General features: G+C 45.5%; 2 protein-coding genes across 2 annotated transcripts; both read right to left on the reverse strand.

The window, feature by feature from the left end:
- Positions 1-5,649: 5,649 nt before the first annotated feature.
- LOC136458807 (MAPK kinase substrate protein At1g80180-like) lies at positions 5,650-6,787 on the reverse strand. The gene has a single exon (XM_066458731.1). It carries the CDS (start codon positions 6,140-6,142, stop codon positions 5,852-5,854), a length of 291 nt encoding a protein of 96 aa, XP_066314828.1. The 5' UTR covers positions 6,143-6,787; the 3' UTR covers positions 5,650-5,851.
- A 10,537-nt stretch (positions 6,788-17,324) lies between these two features.
- LOC136458808 (uncharacterized protein At1g15400-like) lies at positions 17,325-18,287 on the reverse strand. The gene has a single exon (XM_066458732.1). The coding sequence runs from the start codon at positions 17,844-17,846 to the stop codon at positions 17,556-17,558; it is 291 nt and encodes a 96-aa protein (XP_066314829.1). The 5' UTR covers positions 17,847-18,287; the 3' UTR covers positions 17,325-17,555.
- Positions 18,288-20,765: the final 2,478 nt, after the last annotated feature.

Raw genomic sequence — 20,765 nt, forward strand, 5'->3', positions numbered from 1 at the left:
CCCATCTATTTTTGGAACAAGTGTGATGTAGTAGGATCCATTTATGCTCTGAAGACATAACTGACCCTGATGAAAAGCATTGCACAACCTATAAAAGTCCTGCTTAATAATGGGCCAACATTTTTTTGAAAAAAATAATTATTGAAGCCATCAAGGCCAGGAGATTTATCCAGGGGCAACTGCTTTATAATCTCATCCACTTCCTGATGACTGAAAGGTTCTTCAAGAGAGCTAAGATCAACATCTTGAGAAAAGAGTGAGTCAAGATCAAATAGCATTAGCTCAAAATTTGATGTCCCCAGTCTCTCTTTGAAATCATTCCAAATGAGGTCAGCCTTTAAAGCATCAAAAGACTTAGGGCAGAACTTTCTTATGTAGTAGAGATCAAAGCTGCTTCTTTTGGTTTCTTGGATGCTGATAATGTCACAGTTGCTCTCTGTGATCTTATTTCTGAGTGACTCCGACTTGTTTTCAGCATTAATGCCTCTGATATTCCAATAGAGGATTGTCCAAGTTCTAATAGATTGCCTATTATCCATAAAACCAACAAAATAAAAAACACCCTAGTACAACCAAGCACAACAAGGGTACATAAAAGGAGTGCCTTAATAGAAACCCCAAAGTCATTACAGACACAACGACCACAGAAACAAAAGAGTAATAAAAGTTCTTAAGACAAAGAGACTAAAATATCATCAAAATAAAAACAGAAAAGCATAGAAAAAGGTGGTGGCTGGTGAAGAGGCCTCCAACAATCTTCAAATGCTTCTTCCCAATAGTGGGCATGTCTTCAATCTTCAACTTCTTCATTGGACTCATCATTGACTTCCTTGTTCTTCTTCTTGGGAGGCACAGTACCAATAGGTGCTGCACCCTTCTTCTTCTTGTTGAGGGCCAGGTCAGTTACTTGGGATGCCTCAATGTCATAGAGGGAGGCACTTAGCTTCCTAATGGTCTTTGTGGAGATTGGCAGTGGTGTAGAATTGCATCCTAGGCAGCTCTTGTCCTTGTAGACAGGGTCTTTGAAGCCTTGCTTGTTCTTCTAAACCCTAGGACTTCTTCTCACTTGAGTTTGAACCAAAGCAGCTGCTCTCTTTCTATTTTTCTTGGTGACAGCTTTAGTGGTGGGATCTAGCCTAGCAGCAGAAGCAACTGATCCATCACTGTCCACAGGAGGGGCATCTTCAGCATCTATCTCTACATCTTCAGCTTCAGTCACAGGAGATAACTTGCAGGTGAGAGGGATTTTGCTTGGACAATTGATGGGCAGGGAGAAACCAACATTCTAGCCTTTGCCAATATTGGGGAGGAGGTTAGCAGACTGAATAAATTCTTTAGCCTTCTCGAAGTGACCAGGGGACATTAGAAGGGCAGTAAAGAAACTTGCCCATTCAACAGGAACAGAAAATTGTGCTAGGGAGCAAAGAACTTCTTCCACATACCAGAGCTATCCTCAAAAATAGGTTGGGTAATAGACACAAAAGAGCTGGCAGCGGACAGATTGGACTGAAAGTTAGTGAAGACAAAGCCCACATGAATATTCTTAGGCCCAAAAACATTTCCTTGGGTTGTTTCCTCATCCAACTACTACTGAATTTCCTCATCTCCCATCAGATCATCCTCCTAAATTCCCAAGGGAAGAAAGTTCTCAGGTTCATTGACCACAAGGATGTTGACTTCAATAGCCGGTGGGACTAGTGCTGGTTCAATAACACCTTGATCCAGAGCTGGGACCTCCTGTTCTACTTGATTGTCCTCTTCTTCCACATTAACTTGATTAAGGAACTCATTAATATCAAAATGCATCTCATGGTGCTATGGGCCTGCAAACACTAGATTCAAAATCATTTCCTACAAATCAGGCTGCACATTGAGATCAAGCTCCTGAGGATCCACCACATCATCATTCAGATTGAAATTAGGAATGTTCTGGACATTGTTAGACCATGCCCTCCAGTCACCAGCAGCTGCAACATCATTCACTAGGTTATTCTGTCCATCAACACCACCAGGGAGCAGATTGGGGCCTATCTGATGATTGGGCTGAGTTACAGGACCAAACCCATTCTGGCCAAAGCCAAATATATCAAAGGGACCACCAGGTGGAAAAACATCTAGGCCAGGAGCTAGATCTTCATCCTGTGGCAGCCCACCAAGCAGATTGCCTTGTAGGACCTCACACTGCACAGTCCATGACTCCCCTTGGAAGCCTTCTCCCTTAGTTAGAAGAAGAAACTGAGGAATTGACTCAAAATCCACAACCCTTGCACACACTAAGAGCCTAGAAAGGTGCCTACCATCATCAGCCCAATAAAGCACTCTACCAAACCTACTGATTGTGTTAGCAACAAATTCATCCTCTCCGTAATCTGGCGGGAATCCCATCAACAGCAACCAGCACTCCCTGTTAAAGCTGATAGCATGCCAGTTTCTATCCTTGTTGTGCTCAACAAAAGTGACCACGACATCACCAAAGATATAAGGACCATGATTAATAAGCCGATCTCTATCAAAAGCATTTTTGAACCTAACATAGGCCTAACCGAGATGAGTAGGCTGCATATCTGTGAAGACTACATTCTGCTCGTTGGTCAAGAAATCTGTCACTACTTCACGGATTGCCTGGAAGGTTACCTGATGCGCTGGCATTGGGTGGATGGAGACGATATGGCTAAGTCTTGATTCTTGGCATGAGGACGCATCAAAACCACCCTCTTCATTGGCTTCCGCAGACCAACATCAAGGTGATTTAGCCCACGAGGGAGAAATGGCGTCGGGTCAGCTTGAAAATACACCATTGTCGACACCAATGATGAGAACTCTGGAGTTTGGGGTTTTCTTCAACAGTGCATCGGGCCTCAGGAAGCGGCGGAGAGCTCCAATGTATAGTCTGGGAAGCCAAAGGGTCACCCGGGGTATTCTCAAAGTCCAAGAAATGAGGGGGCAACGAAGGGCCTGCTATCATATTGACCGTCTTGAACCAGCGAGAGCAATCAAGGCCAGGGCCGAAATCCTTGGAAAAGTTATCCAGCTTTTTCCCTTTCACGCTCGCTTGCAGCTTCTTCCAATTCTCATGACATGAGGCGGCAACATGGCCCCACCCTTCACATATATCACATTTAATAGGGGATCTGCATGCAGACCTTGGGTGTGCCGAAGAGTGGCATCGCTGGCATCGCACAGGAACCAAAGAGACAGAGCCACTCTGCTTATTTTGCAATGAATTCCTAGCCATAACTTTTGAAGGACCCAAATTCAAATCCAAATTTAGCGGTTTAGACTCTGAATGATCCTGCACAACCGAACCTTCAGGAACAACCTGATGTTGCTTATCAGAGAAATTAGAACCCTGCAAATGCTTCATGGAAGCTGACCGGCGAAGCTTCTTTGCTTGATCAGACTGAGTAGACTGCTTGGGCCAAGAAAGCCGCTCAAAAGCCGAAACTCTCGGAAAGACAATGCGATCGAAAACTGAAGTACGGTTGAGAGAGGCTGTCACACTCGACTTCTAAAGAACAGGGATGGAGTTTGTTCCGATGAGAATAGCAACAGGGTTGTCCTTTGAACGGGAATTCGTAGGCTACTTCACAGCGTCAGCGAAGGAGAGCTTTTGCCCAACTTCAACCCACGAAAACTATGACTTTCCACAAGAGAGCGAGCGCGCCGCAGCTAAACCAGCTTCATTGAAGAGATGAAAACTAAGCTCAAACTCGCGACAAGAGAACTTACTGAGCTTGTAGATTTCAAAGCCCACTTGCTTGTAGGAGGCCAGGAAGAGGAAAACTATGTCTTCAACCAGGCAAACTTGGAAATGGGCAGTAGGACTCCCAAAGAGCGAGCTGAGAACCCCAGCAACAAATGGGTCCTCCAGGTGGGAGCGACATCTCCCAAAGGCGACGAGTAGGGTGAAAGAACCCTCAGCCGCAGAGGAAGGGGCAACAGGCTTACCAAACTTTTCCCTAATGAACGCCGAGAACTTCTCGCTGGCCACCATGGCCACGAAAGGCTCCATGAGGGCCCCCGGGGGCCGAGGGGAGGGGAGGCAGGGGGGGACCTCACCGGGGCTGGGACGGTGGCCTCAGGGGCCGCCTCGGACGACGGCAAAGGAGCTAGGTTGGAGCTAGAGAACTGGAGGGTCTGAAAGTTGAGCGGGAGAGACAGAGGAGCCCTAGACACAGCACAAGTGCACAACCAACATTGTTCGTTCACCCCTCCTTCGGCGCGATCGATTGATCGATCCTCCCGGCATTTCAATTCTAAGCGAGAGAATTGTATGTCTGAAAGTTGAGCAAGAGAGACAAAGGAGCCCCAGACACAACACAAGTGCACAACCAAAATTGTTCGTTCACCCCCTCCTTCGACGCGATTGATCGATCGATCCTCCTGACATTTCAATTCTGAGCGAGAAAACTGTAGGGTCTGAAAGTTGAGCGAGAGAGACAAAGGGTGTGAAATACCGGCTAGCCAGGCATTGCCATGGCGACGACCTATGACAAGGCGATCGAGTCGTGGCGGTGACGACGGCGACGTCCCTGGCGGCATCAGCGATGCTGGTGCGCGGCGTGGTGAATGAGCCGGTCCCCTACGAGTGCGGGACATGCTCTTCTCCGGGTTGGGCTACCTACGGTCGTGCATGTCGTCGTGGCACACGGTGGTGATCGAGGAGACAGGGCTTGTGTACTACCTGTGCTAGTATGCTAGTCTGATCAAACGAACACTACGAAGTGGAATATCCCATCTTGTCCCTGTCCCGCCCCAAACCAAACACAACATATGATCTTGATAAGCATTACATGATGTAAAAGACCAATCTAGGAGGAAATAGGTGTCTTTTCAGTTAAGAAGAAATAGCCACCTAAATTTTCCTCTAATGACTTAGGGTGGTTTGGGTGTACACCCAAGTCTTCGACTAACTTGAGCTCGGATCAGTTACTTACACGAGATACAATAGAAACTACAAAACTCAATGCTATGGTCAAGAATAATATAGACCGACCTGATATATAGTTAGAATATATTTTGTGCAAATTTTAATTAAAATATTCTAACTAAATAAATTGCTGCTTCAATGTATGACCAGTGATTGTCTCAAAATCAACTCAACTCTAGGTTTTCTAAAGCGACATTTCAGCTGCATCTAGTTTCCAGGCAAGTTGAGGGCATGATGCTACCGTTTGAATGGGAGAAAAAATTGTTCTGCGTGGTTGAATAAGGACTCCAGAGTCTGAACTGTCTGGGGATTCAAGTCCAGTCCAACCTTGTTATCATTATTAACTCAGGAAAAATATAGCTTATCTGCTAATGGAGTAGAGTAGAATAACAAACAGGGAGCTGATTTGTTCCATATATGTACGAATAAGAAAAAGAAGGCATCACGAAAGGGACATGAGGATACATACAGTGAACATATAGAACTACATGACATTAGTGTCGCCAAGTTGTGATTAGTACTGCAGGCGAGTCTAACTGTTACTGCTACAAGAGCAAAGAAAGTCACAACTCACAAGCAAGGTAGAATGTTGAGAATCCTTCGGCTGGGTGTTAGTACGTCGCCTAAATTTTCAGTATATACGCGACTAGGCGATCGATTTCCTGTGATGGAATCAAAAGGTACAATCCACTGTATCAAGAGAGAAGAGGGAAGAACGGTGCACAATGCGATCTATATATTTCGTACGAACATGAACACAAATATTCAGTATTCTGTGACGGTGTGACCTCTTATCATGCATGCATGTGTCTCTTCTAAGAAGCTAAAAGCAGCAAGAAAATACTAGTAGCTAACAAGAGTATAGCGTGCATGACAGACAGAGCTTGGACGCCCGCCCGGCCCGGCCGAACTCGTCAGCGCTCAGCGGCGCCGGCCCCTGCCGCTGGCGCGTCGGGGCGGCTGATGCTTGTCCTTGCCGAAGAGGCTGCAGAAGCCGCAGGCGGCGACGCGCGGGGACGGCGGGTCCAGCGCCGGCTGCACGTGGGCGGGCGTCCTGTACCCGCCGTGGCCGCTCCACTGCTGCCCCGCGTCCTTGGGCCGGGCCGGCTTGGCGGTGAGCTCGCCCGACGCCGACTGGTGCTTGTTCTCCCACACCGTCCCCGACGACCCGGACCGCCGGTACGTCTCGCTCGACCGCTGCAGCCCGGCCATGTATGTATACGCGCGCGCGGGGCTGGGCCGCACCAAGCACGGCCTCGATCCCCCGCTCTCGATCTCTTCTCTAGCTACCACACCTGGTCTGGCCGGCTTGTGAGCTTTTCCGCTTGGTGCTGCCGTCCGCGCGGCCGGTGCACCGCCTATATATGACTGTGCAGGCGCGGATGCCGGACGGAGCTGGGGTTCTGCGCTTCTTTCCGTGTGTACGGGCTCGGCATAACATAATGGCCGCCTTGTGCAGATACGGCAGGAGACAGACAGCGCAAGCGCAACGGCGGCCGGTCTCACTCGGAGAGAGGCCGCTTGGTCGTGAACTGCGATCGCCGATCAGACTGCATTAAATTAAGCGGGAAGAAATGGTTATTATTGGACTTTGACCAGAGAAACAAGAGTATATAGCACGGATAGATGAATGGGGCTGAAGGAATGTGGTGTATTATTTTTCTGAATTCTGGTTTATTTGCTCACGCCGACCGGCTTGCAATGGAATATTGGGCTGACTGATGAACAGGTGGAGACGCGTTCAAGTCTTCGAGGGATTAGTGATCTGCTGGTCTCGCTTGGCTTGCTTAGCCTCGCTCGTCGATCTCTCGTCGAGTCATGGGCTCCTGGCTACTGCTCAGGAGTCAGGTGGACTTTGAATTGGTTCTAGATCCTCAGGAGCCGGTCGTGATATGGTTTGTGTTTAGTCTAAAAATGTTTGCTTTACGGCTGAAGCTGTGTGGTAAGGAATGATTGATTGATATACATGCAAATAAACTTGAAAGGACGGCGAAAGTAGGAGCGTGAAGTTACAACGTAATACTAATTGATTACTACGTACATGCCAAGGCAACGCGGAATCATGCTTACGACCGTATGAATCATGCCAAGACAACTGGGTGGGCGAACTTCGGGAGAGTAGAGGAGCGTGAGAATGCTTACACAACGATGCTAATAGCGCATGGCTATAGATTGAATAATGTTTTGGCATTACTTGTCGAGTCGTTGCATGCATGCTGTTCAAATTATATTGTGAACCCCTAATAAGATGTTGCTGACTAAACCCTCTGTTCAGTGAGAGATTGAGGATTTGACCACGCGCCAAAGCTAAAACACGCGCGCTGACAAAACCGCGCATGCAAAGAAGAAGCTCGGGAGGTTGCCACAAGACATTGGCTTATTATAGGATTAAAAATGTTATTTTCTAGTGGTAGATGACGTGTCTGTTGATAACGAGACGTTTACAATAACTTAGTCAACCTTAAGATCTATCGAGACTCCCTCCCTCTGTCCCAAAAAGAATGTCATTATATATGGCGTTTTGTACTGATCAAACTTTTTTCAAGTTTTTGATTAGGTTTATATAAAATATTACCATATTTGTATCTTTAAATAAATTTATTATAAAAATATATTCAACGATTCATTTAATGATACCAATCATGCATTATAAATATTAAGATTTTTTATATATATTTAATCAAAGATAAAAATATTTGACTTCTTGAAAAATGAGAATAATACTCTTTATGGGACCGAGAGAGTCGTACTTAGGATGTGCTCACATGGACAAGGTGTGCATGCGTGTATTATGGGTCTGATTGGTTACTCGCATTAGATTGTATTGCATTAGAGGTTATATGTGGTAGAATCGTCTAAAATAACTCACTTCTGAAGGTGATTGTCTTTCATTAGACACTAAACACTCCAAGAGTGAGCTAATCTAAACAGTTCTGTCGAGCACACCCCATGGGAGAACCTGAAAATCCACATTTTTCAACAGGATTATAAATGGGAGAATAAAGCTTACAACATTTTAGCCATTTCTTACATCACTTTCCATGCAACATCAGAGTATAATATTTATTATTTATAATAGCGGGGTATAACCATGTTATCAGAGTTTTAGCGGAAATAAAATCATTTAATGATAAGTTAAACATTAACATGAGGATCCGTTATATACATCATAACAGGTTATAAGTTTTTCCATTGTAAAACATTTTGGGTGGAAGTTTCAAATAAACTCTATGTTCGCAACGTTAAGGAAATCCTCGCTGAGCCCACCAAAAGGTTTCTACACATAAGTGTCAGCTCCACATGTTCCTGTCACCTACAACTAGGGATGAAAACGGATCGGATACGAACGGATATCACCGATATTACATTTGTTTTCATATTTCTGTCCGGATTCAGATTCGAATACGGATAGTGTCAACTATGTCGGATATGATACGATTGGATATCGACATCATAAATATACGATTTGAGTATTCGGATACGGATACGGTATCGGATGTTGGATATCCGAACTTGGATACGGATAGATCTCAACCCCTCTAAACGGATTCGGTTTCGAATACGGTAGGAAAATATCCGTACCGTTTTCATCCCTACCTGCAACAGGGTAGAACAAACCCTAAGTACTCAATTGTACTCCGCAAAGCTCAGGAGAAAAGAAAAGACTTCAAGGATATGCAAAACTATCTAGCTTGTGGGTTATTGCATCTGTAGAAAACATTACTAAGCGTGCATCCTTATATTCAATTTTATTAGCAGTCATCATTAGTTCATTAATTAACCATTCTATGTAAGCACCTATGCTACTTTCAAACAGGTGGTAAACAATCAGAACCATTTTACCATCTTTCATATTCTAGTTCTTACTACGGTGCTAGATCGTAGCCAAGTCATACCGTATCATACGGCGATTCGTGAACCAATATATCCCAGCTGGGTACCCCAAAACACACGTCCTACTTGTACCCCAGGTACAAGCAGGACCAGCCCAGCACTCTCCTGTCAAGGGGTCCAGGTCCCCGTCCAAACTTGGACTCCAAGCCCCCACACCTGAGTCCTGGACTCAGTGTGGTGCTTAAGATAGAAGGAGGAACGCGGTGATGTTTTGCCAAGATATTGGAGAGTCGCCACTCCCCACTAGTCCTCGTTGGAGCACCCGCGCAAGGGTGTAGCTCCCCCTTGATCCGCACAAGGATCAAGTGCTCTCTATGGGTTGATTCTTTGACACTCCGTCGTGGTGAATCACCCACAACCGCTCACAACTTGAGTTGGGTCATCCACAAGCTTCGTCAGATGATCACCAAACTCCTAATCACCACCAAGCCATCTAGGTGATGGTGATCACCAAGAGTAATAAGCACGGACTCTCACTTGACCACGACAAGCCTAATAAGAAGGGTGTATGCACACTTTGCTACTCTTGCTTTCACTAATGAGGTCTCTCTCTTGGAGTCTCAAATCTCAATCACCTCACTAGGACCTTGCTCTCCTTGTCACTCTCAAGGGTGTTTCTTAGCTGTTGAAATGAGCAAAAGTAATCCCTTGAGTGAATAGAGGAAGTATTTATAACCCCTCATTCAAAATGAACCGTTATGTGCCATTGTGGGGGGACCGGACGCTTCGGTTAGTTCTCCTCGCCACCGAGTAGTTAAGTTGTGACCGGACACTAACCAACGTCCGGTCAGCACTGATCGGACACGTTCTGGTCATGAAAACTGCTTTCTGGAACCTTACTGATGTTGACCAGACTCTAGAACCTAGCGTCTGGTCACATTGCTGCTCAGCATCCGATCAGTAGCCAGAACCTGACCAACGTCCGGTCAGCACTGACCGGACATGTCCCATCAGGATTCTCTCTCTCTGGGACCTTACTGGAGTTGACTAGACTCTGGCACCCAGCATCCGATCACATTTCACTCAGCGTCCGGTCGCATCAAAACAACTTCACCTTGATCAAATGAACTGACCGGGACTCTGCGCCAGCATTCGGGTCACACCGGAACCAACATCCAGTCAACATTTGACCCTCCATTCACTTCCAACTCGTAATCATATGTGAATGAAGTTCACTCCAATTGATCTTAGGGCTACTTAGGAGCTACCTTGTGCTAGATTTGACAAGTGTGCACCACACCTAACCCACTAGACTCACCTAGGTCAAGCTACTCATCCATACTCCCCTTAATAGTATGACCATAGGAAAAACAAAGTCCTAAACTACTCTAAGTGTCTCTTCAACACCAAACGACACTTAGAACTAGTCTATCCTTAACCTTATCATCCATCCTTTGAAAACCAAAACGATTTCCATCGTAGGGGCATGACAACCATGATTTGCCCAATCAATTGTCATTACCATGACCTAACTTAATTGCATCTACAAAACACACGTTAGTCACAGTAATCTCGTATTATCATTAATCACTAAACCCAAACTAGGGGCCTAGATGCTTTTAGATTTACATGAACCAATTTTGTGATAAGTGGTTGTAATCTGTTAGCTAGGAGCTTGGTGAGTACCTTGACAGAGGAGTTAAGCAGAGAAATAGGTCTGAAGTCATTGATTCTAGTTGGCCCATCTATTTTTGGAACAAGTGTGTTGTAGTAGGATCCATTTATGCTCTGAAGACATAACTGACCCTGATGAAAAGCATTGCACAGCCTATAAAAGTCCTGCTTAATAGTGGGCCAACATTTTTTTTTGAAAAAATCATTATTGAAGCCATCAAGGCTAGGAGATTATCTAGGGGCAATTGCTTTATAATCTCATCACTCCTTGATGACTGAAAGGTTCTTCAAGAGAGCTAAGATCAACATCTTGAGAAAGAGTGAGTCAAGATCAAATAGCATCAGCTCAAAATTTGATGTCCCCAGTCTCTCTTTGAAATCATTCCAAATGAGGCCAGCCTTTAAGATGTGATCAGATACCAAAGCTCTAGAATGGTCAGAGAGTGAGGTGATCAGATTTCTTCTGTGCCTCAAGGTTGCCTAGGCACGAAAAAGCTTTGAGCACTCATCCCCTAACTGAACCCACTTAATGTTTACCCTTTGCTTCCAATAGACCATCTGTTGATGGAGTAGACTAGTAAGCTTCTGATTGAGAATCTCTCTAAAGTTCCATTCATGCAGGGCCAAATCTCTCCACTCCTCAATAGAATCCAGAAATGAAATCACAAGCCTTACATTTGCAATGGTCCTCTTCATGCTAGAGAGCTGAGCCTGCCAATCTTTTAGATTATTCCTAAGGGCCTTGAACTTAGCAGTCAGGATCTTAGCTGCATCTTGTTGTGGGAAGGGGCATTCCAAGAGCTTGTCACTAGTGGCAGAAACTCAAGATGAGACATCCAAAAGTTTTCAAATCTGAATACTTTCCCCTTTGGAATGGCAGTTTTTATCTCAACTACACAGGGCCAATGATCAAAAGTCTCCATGACCAGTGAGTGTGCCAGAGTGAGGGTATCTGAGAGTCCAATATTGGGAGGAAAAAACCAATCCAACCTCTCAAGGAGAGGGAGGCTGCTGCTTGTTGGTCCAAGTAAACTTTCTGCCATGTAGAGGGATCTCCACTAATCCTAAAAACTGATAGCATTGTTGAACATTAGCATTTCACCAATGTTCCCCTAGGCCTATTTCTATCCTCTGGCTTCCTGATTAAATTGAAGTCACCCACTACCAGCCATTGGATATCATCAAGCATATGAATGTTCTCAAACCAGTCCATGAAAGCATTCTTTCCATCAGTATCACAAGGGCCATACACTGAGGTGAGGATCCAAGAGTCATTATTAAACTGAGAGGAGAACTAAACTGAGATGGCAAACTCATTTTGGAAGATCTCAAACCAGTGAAGAAGTAGCTCTTCCAAGCCACTAAAATCCCTCCAGAGGCACCCACTAAAGGCAAAAAGCAGAAAGCATCAAAAGACTTAGGGCAGAACTTTATTATGTAGCAGAGATCAAAGCTGCTTCTTTGGTTTCTTGGATGCTAATAATGTCACAGTTGCTCTCTGTGATCTTAATTCTGAGTGACTCCCACTTGTTTTCAGCATTAATGCCTCTGATATTCTAATAGAGGACGTCCAAGTTCTAATAGATTGCCTATTATCCATAAAACCAACAAAATAAAAAACACCCTAGTACAACCAAGCACAGCAAGGGTACATAAAAGGAGTGCCTTAATAGAAACCCCAAAGTCATTACAGACACAACAACCACAGAAACAAAAGAGTAATAAAAGTTCTTAAGACAAAAAGACTGAAATATCATCAAAATAAAAATAGAAAAGCATAGAAAAAGGTGGTGGCTAGTGAAGAGGCCTCCAACAATCTTCAAATGCTTCTTCCCAATAGTGGGCATGTCTTCAATCTTCAACTTCTTCATTGGACTCATCATTGACTTCCTTGTTCTTCTTCTTGGGAGGCACAGTACCAACAGGTGCTGCACCCTTCTTCTTCTTGTTGAGGGCCAGGTCAGTTACTTGGGACACCTCAATGTCACAGAGGGAGGCACTTAGCTTCCTGATGGTCTTTGTGGAGATTGGTAGTGGTGTAGAATTGCATCCCAGGCAGCTCTTGTCCTTGTAGACAGGGTCTTTGAAGCCTTGCTTGTTCTTCTGAACCCTAGGACTCCTTCTCACTTGAGTTTGAACCAAAGCAGCTGCTCTCTTTCTATTTTTCTTGGTGATAGCTTTAGTGGTGGGATCTAGCCTAGCAGCAGAAGCAACTGATCCATCACTGTCCATAGGAGGGGCATCTTCAGCATCTATCTCTGCATCTTCAGCTTCAGTCACACGAGATAACTTGCAGGTGAGAGGGATTTTGCTTGGACAATTGATGGGCAGGGAGAAACCAACATTCTGGCCTTCACCAATATTGGGGAGGAGGTTAGCAGACTGAATAAATTATTTAGCCTTCTCGAAGTGACCAGGGGACATCAAAAGGGCAGTAAAGAAACTTGCCCATTCAATAGGAATAGAAAATTGTGATGGGGAGCAAAGAACTTCTTCCACATACCAGAGCTATCCTAAAAAATAGGCTAGGTACCTAGTTAGTGAAGACAAAGCCCACATGAATATTCTGAGGCCCAAAAACATTTCCTTGGGCCGTTTCCTCATCCAACTGCTGCTGAATTTCCTCATCTCCCATCAGATCATCCTCCTAAATTCCAAGGGAAGAAAGTTCTCAGGTTCATTGACCACATAGGGATGTTGACTTCAACTAGCCGGTGGGACCAGTGCTGGTTCAATAACACCTTGATCCTAGAGCTGGGACCTCCTGTTCCTACTTGATTATCCTCTTCTTCCACATTAACTTGATTAAGGAACTCATTAATATCAAAATGCATCTCATGGTGCTGATGGGCCTACAAACACTAGATCCATAATCATTTCCTGCAAATCAGGCTGCACATTGAGATCAAGCTCCTAAGGATCCACCACATCATCATTAGATTGAAATTAGGGAATGTTCTGGACATTGTCAGACCATGCCCTCCAGTCACCAGCAGCTGCAACATCATTCACTAGGTTATTCTGTCCATCAACACCACTAGGGAGCAGATTGGGGCCTATCTGATGATTGGGCTGAGTTACAGGACCAGACCCATTCTGGCCAAAGCCAAATATATCGAAGGGACCACCAGGTGGAAAAGCATCTAGGCCAGGAGCTAGATCTTCATCCTATGGCAGCCCACCAAGCAGATTGCCTTGTAGGACCTCACACTGCACAGTCCATGACTCCCCTTGGAAGCCTTCTCCCTCAGTTAGAACAAGAAACTAAGGAATTGGCTCAAAATCCACAACCCTTGCACGCACTAAGAGCCTAGAAAGGTGCCTGCCATCATTAGCCCAATAAAGCACTCTACCAAACGTACTGATTGTGTTAGCAACAAATTCATCCTCTCCGTAATCTGGTGGGAATCCCATCAACAGCAACCAACACTCCCTGTTAAAGTTGATAGCATGCCAGTTTCTATCCTTGTTGTGCTCAACAAAAGTGACCATGACATCACCAAAGATATAAGGGCCATGATTAATAAGCTGATCTCTATCAAAAGCATTTTTGAACCTAACGTAGGCCTGACCGAGATGAGTGGGCTGCATATCTGTGAAGACTACATTCTGCTCATTGGTCAAGAAATCTGTCACTAGTTCACGGATGGCCTGGAAGGTTACCTAATGCGCCGGCATTGGGTGGATGAAGACGATATGGCCAAGTCTTGATTCTTGGCACGAGGACGCATCAAAACCACCCTCTTCATTGGCTTCCGCGGACCAACATCAAGGTGATTTAGCCCACGAGGGAGAAACAGCGTCGGGTCAGCTCGAAAATACACCATTGTCGGTGCCAACGATGAGAACTCTAGAGTTTGGGGTTTTCTTCAACAGTGCATTGGGCCTCAGGAAGCGGCGGAGAGCTCCAATGTATAGTCTGGGAAGCCAAAGGGTCATCCGAGGTATTCGCAAAGTCCAAGTAACGAGGGGGCGATGAAGGGCCCACCATCATACTGACCATCTTGAACCAACAAGAGCAATCAAGGCCAGGGCCAAAATCCTTGGAAAAGTTATCCAGCTTTTTCCCTTTCACACTCACTTGCAGCTTCTTCCAATTCTCATGACATGAGGCTGCAACATGGCCCACCCTTCACATATATCACATTTAATAGGGGATCTGCATGCAGACCTTGGGTGTGCCGAAGAGTGGCACCGCCGACATCGCACAGGAACCAAAGAGACAGAGCCACTCTGCTTATTTTGCAATGAATTCCTAGCCATAACTTTTGAAGGACCCAAATTCAAATCCAAATTCAGCGGTTTAGACTCTGAATGATCCTGTACAATTGAACCTTTAGGAACAACCTGATGCTGCTTATCAGAGAAATCAGAACCCTGCAAATGCTTCATGGTAGCTGACCGGCGGAGCTTCTTTGCTTGATCAGACTGAGTAGACTGCTTGGGCCAAGAAAGCCGCTCAAAAGCTGAAACTCTCGGAAAGACAATGCGATCGAAAACTGAAGTACGGTTGAGAGAGGCTGTCACACTCAACTTCTGAAGAACAGGGATGTAGTTTGTTCCGGTGAGAATAGCAACAGGGTTGCCCTTTGAACGGGAATTCGTAGGCTACTTCACAGCGTCAGCGAAGGAGAGCTTTTGCCCAACTTCAACCCATGAAAACTATGACTTTCCACAAGAGAGCGAGCGCGCCGCAACTAAACTAGCTTCATTGAAGAGATGAAAACTGAGCTCAAACTCGCGACAAGAGAACTTATTGAGCTTGTAGATTTCAAAGCCCACTTGCTTGTAGGAGGCCAGGAAGAGGAAAACTCTGTCTTCAACCAGGCAAACTTGGAAATGGGCAGTAGGACTCCCAAAGAGCGAGCTGAGAACCCCAGCAACAAATGGGTCCTCCAGGTGGGAGCGACATCTCCCAAAGGCGACGAGTAGGGTGAAAGAACCCTCAGCCGCAGAGGAAGGGGTAACAGGCTTACCAAACTTTTCCCTGATGAACGCCAAGAATTTCTCGCTGGCTGCCATGGTCGCGAAAGGCTCCATGAGGGCCCCCGGGGGCCGAGGGGAGGGGAGGCAGGGGGGACCTCAACGGGGCTGGGACGGTGGCCTCAGGGGCCGCCTCGAACGACTGCAGAGGAGCTAGGTTGGAGCGAGAGAACTGTAGGGTCTGAAAGTTGAGCGAGAGAGACAGAGGAGCCCTAGACCAGCACAAGTGCACAACCAACATTGTTCGTTCACCCCTCCTTCGGCGCGATCGATTGATCGATCCTCCCGGCATTTCAATTCTAAGCGAGAGAATTGTATGTCTGAAAGTTGAGCAAGAGAGACAAAGGAGCCCCAGACACAACACAAGTGCACAACCAAAATTGTTCGTTCACCCCCTCCTTCGACGCGATCAATCGATCGATCCTCCTGGCATTTCAATTCTGAGCGAGAGAACTGTAGGGTCTGAAAGTTGAGCGAGAGAGACAGACGGTGTGAAATACTGGCTAGCCAGGCATCGCCATGGCGACGACCTATGACAAGGCGATCGAGTCTTGGCGGTGACGACGGCGGCGTCCCTGGCGGCATCAGCGATGCTGGTGCGCGGCGTGGTGAATGAGCCGGTCCCCTACGAGTGCGGGACATGCTCTTCTCCGGGTTGGGCTACCTACGGTCGTGCATGTCGTCACGGTGGTGATCGAGGAGACAGGGCTTGTGTACTACCTGTGCTATTATGCTAGTCTGATCAAACGAACACTACGAAGTGGAATATCCCATCTTGTCCCTGTCCCGCCCCAAACCAAACACAACATATGATCTTGATAAGCATTACATGATGTAAAAGACCAATCTAGGAGGAAATATGTGTCTTTTCAGTTAAGAAGAAATAGGCACCTAAATTTTCCTCTAATGACTTAGGGTGGTTTGGGTGTACACCCACGTCTTCGACTAACTTGAGCTCGGATCAGTTACTTACACGAGATACAATGGAAACTACAAAACTCAATGCTATGGTCAAGAATAATATAGACCGACCTGATATATAGTTAGAATATATTTTGTGCAAATTTTAATTAAAATATTCTAACTAAATAAATTGCTGCTTCAATGTATGACCAGTGATTGTCTCAAAATCAACTCAACTCTAGGTTTTCTAAAGCGACATTTCAGCTGCATCTAGTTTCCAGGCAAGTTGAGGGCATGATGCTACCGTTTGAATGGGAGAAAAATTTGTTCTGCGTGGTTGAATAAGGACTCCAGAGTCTGAACTGTCTGGGGATTCAAGTCCAGTCCAACCTTGTTATCATTATTAACTCAGGAAAAATATAGCTTATCTGCTAATGGAGTAGAGTTGAATAACAAACAGGGAGCTGATTTGTTCCATATATGTACGAATAAGAAAAAGAAGGCATCACGAAAGGGACATGAGGATACATACAGTGAACATATAGAACTACATGACATTAGTGTCGCCAAGTTGTGATTGGTACCGCAGGCGAGTCTAAGGCCCGGTTTAGTTGACGATTTTTTTAGCGAAATGATACTGTAGCACTTTCGTTGTTATTTGGCAATTAGTGTCCAATCATAGTCTAATTAGGCTTAAAAGATCCGTCTCGTGAATTTCGTCTAAACTGTGTAATTAGTTTTATTTTTTATTTATATTTAATGCTACATGCATACGTCCAAAGATTCGATGTGACGAGGAATCTTGAAATTTTTTGCAAAATGAAGTGCAACTAAACACTACCTAACTGTTACTGCTACAAGAGCAAAGAAAGTCACAACTCACAAGCAAGGTATAATGTTGAGAATCCTTCAGCTGGGTGTTAGTACGTCGCCTAAATTTTCAGTATATACGCGACTAGGCGATCGATTTCCTGTGATGGAATCAAAAGGTACAATCCACTGTATCAAGAGAGAAGAGGGAAGAACGGTGCACAATGCGATCTATATATTTCGTACGAACATGAACACAAATCTTCAGTATTCTGTGACGGTGTGACCTCTTATCATGCATGCATGTGTCTCTTCTAAGAAGCTAAAAGCAGCAAGAAAATACTAGTAGCTAACAAGAGTATAGCGCGCATGAGCAGAGAGAGCTTGGACGCCCGCCCGGCCCGGCCGAACTCGTCAGCGCTCAGCGGCGCCGGCCCCTGCCGCTGGCGCGTCGGGGCGGCTGATGCTTGTCCTTGCCGAAGAGGCTGCAGAAGCCGCAGGCGGCGACGCGCGGGGACGGTGGGTCCAGCGCCGGCTGCACGTGGGCGGTCGTCCTGTACCCGCCGTGGCCGCTCCACTGCTGCCGCGCGTCCTTGGGCCGGGCCGGCTTGGCGGTGAGCTCGCCCGACGCCGACTGGTGCTTGTTCTCCCACACCGTCCCCGACGACCCGGACCGCCGGTACGTCTCGCTCGACCGCTGCAGCCCGGCCATGTATGTATACGCGCGCGCGGGGCTGGGCCGCACCAAGCACGGCCTCGATCCCCCGCTCTCGATATCTTCTCTAGCTACCACACCTGGTCTGGCCGGCTTGTGAGCTTTTTCCGCTTGGTGCTGCCGTCCGCGCGGCCGGTGCACCGCCTATATATGACTGTGCAGGCGCGGATGCCGGACGGAGCTGGGGTTCTGCGCTTCTTTCCGTGTGTACGGGCTCGGCATAACATAATGGCTGCCTTGTGCAGATACGGCAGGAGACAGACAGCGCAAGCGCAACGGCGGCCGGTCTCACTCGGAGAGAGGCCGCTTGGTCGTGAACTGCGATCGCCGATCAGACTGCATTAAATTAAGCGGGAAGAAATGGTTATTATTGGACTTTGACCAGAGAAACAAGAGTATATAGCACGGATAGATGAATGGGGCTGAAGGAATGTGGTGTATTATTTTTCTGAATTCTGGTTTATTTGCTCACGCCGACCGGCTTGCAATGGAATATTGGGCTGACTGATGAACAGGTGGAGACGCGTTCAAGTCTTCGAGGGATTAGTGATCTGCTGGTCTCGCTTGGCTTGCTTAGCCTCGCTCGTCGATCTCTCGTCGAGTCCTGGCTACTGCTCAGGAGTCAGGTGGACTTTGAATTGGTTCTAGATCCTCAGGAGCCGGTCGTGATATGGTTTGTGTTTAGTCTAAAAATGTTTGCTTTACGGCTGAAGCTGTGTGGTAAGGAATGATTGATTGATATACATGCAAATATACTTGAAAGGACGGCGAAATAGGAGCGTGAAGTTACAACGTAATACTAATTGATTACTACGTACATGCCAAGGCAACGTGGAATCATGCTTACGACCGTATGAATCATACCAAGACAACTGGGTGGGCGAACTTCGGGAGAGTAGAGGAGCGTGAGAATGGAATCATGCTTACACAACGATGCTAATAGCGCATGGCTATAGATTGAATAATGTTTTGGCATTACTTGTCGAGTCGTTGCATGCGTGCTGTTCAAATTATATTGTGAACCCCTAATAAGATGTTGCTGACTAAACCCTCTGTTCAGTGAGAGATTGAGGATTTGACCACGCGCCAAAGCTAAAAGCCTAAAACACGCGCGCTGACAAAACCGCGCATGCAAAGAAGAAGCTCGGGAGGTTGCCACAAGACATTGGCTTATTATAGGATTAAAAATGTTATTTTCTAGTGGTAGATGACGTGTCTCTTGATAGCGAGACATTTACAATAACTTAGTCAACCTTAAGATCTATCGAGACTCCCTCCCTCTGTCCCAAAAAGAATGTCATTATATATGGCGTTTTATACTGATCAAACTTTTTTCAAGTTTTTGATTAGGTTTATATAAAATATTACCATATTTGTATCTTTAAATAAGTTTATTATGAAAATATATTCAACGATTCATTTAATGATACCAATTATGCATTATAAATATTAAGATTTTCTTATATATATTTAATCAAAGATAAAAATATTTGACTTCTTGGAAAATGAGAATAATACTCTTTATGGGACTGAGGGAGTCGTACTTAGGATGTGCTCACATGGACAAGGTGTGCGTGCATGTATTATGGGTCTGATTGGTTACTCGCATTAGATTGTATTGCATTAGAGGTTATATGTGGCAGAATCGTCTAAAATAACTCACTTCCGGAGGTGATTGTCTTCCATTAAACACTAAACCCATTAAACACTAAACACCCCTAGAGTGAGCTAATCTAAACAGTTCTGTCGAGCACACCCCATAGGAGAACTCGAAAATCCACATTTTTCAACAGGATCATAAATGGGAGAATAAAGCTTACAACATTTTAGCCATTTCTTACATCACTTTCCATGCAACATCAGAGTATAATATTTATTATTTATAATAGCGGGATATAACCATGTTATCAGAGTTTTAGCGGAAATAAAATCATTTAATGATAAGTTAAACATTAACATGAGGATCCGTTATATACATCATAACAGGTTATAAGTTTTTCCATTGTAAAACATTTTGGGTGGAAGTTTCAAATAAACTCTATGTTCGCAACGTTAAGGAAATCCTCGCTGAGCCCACCAAAAGGTTTCTACACATAAGTGTCAGCTCCACATGTTCCTGTCACCTACAACTAGGGATGAAAACGGATCGGATACGAACGGATATCACCGATATTACATTTGTTTTCATATTTCTGTCCGGATTCAGATTCGAATACGGATAGTGTCAACTATGTCGGATATGATACGATTGGATATCGACATCATAAATATACGATTTGAGTATTCGGATACGGATACGGTATCGGATGTTGGATATCCGAACTTGGATACGGATAGATCTCAACCCCTCTAAACGGATTCGGTTTCGAATACGGTAGGAAAATATCCGTACCGTTTTCATCCCTACCTGCAACAGGGTAGAACAAACCCTGAATACTCAATTGTACTCCGCAAGGCTTACCTGTCAGGAGAAAAGAAAATACTTCAAGGATATGCAAGACTATCTAGCTTGTGGGTTATTGCATCTGTAGGAAAGCATTACTAAGCGTGCATCCTTATATTCAATTTTATCAGCAGTCATCATTAGTTCATTTACTAACCATTCTATGTAAGCATCTATGCTACTTTTAAGCATGTGGTAAGCAATCAGAACTATTTTACCATCTTTCATATTCTAGTTCTTACTACGGTGCTAGATCGTAGCCAAATCGTACCGTATCACACGACAATTCGCGAACCAATATATCCAGCTGGGTACCCCGAAACACACGCCCCGCTTGTACCCCAGGCACAAGCAGGACCAGCCCACCACTCTCCTGTCAAGGGGTCCAGGTTCTCGTCCAAACTTGGACTCCAAGCCCCCACACCTGAGTCCCGGACTCAGTGTGGTGCTTAGACCTCCATCATCCACGCCTC

This window comes from Miscanthus floridulus, chromosome 6 (assembly GCF_019320115.1).
Source record: "Miscanthus floridulus cultivar M001 chromosome 6, ASM1932011v1, whole genome shotgun sequence".
NCBI lineage: Eukaryota > Viridiplantae > Streptophyta > Magnoliopsida > Poales > Poaceae > Miscanthus > Miscanthus floridulus.

Coding starts and splice junctions, on each gene's coding strand:
- LOC136458807 (XM_066458731.1), bottom strand. CDS start 6,142: ATGGCCGGGCTGCAGCGGTCGAGCGAGACGTACCGGCGGTCCGGGTCG.
- LOC136458808 (XM_066458732.1), bottom strand. CDS start 17,846: ATGGCCGGGCTGCAGCGGTCGAGCGAGACGTACCGGCGGTCCGGGTCG.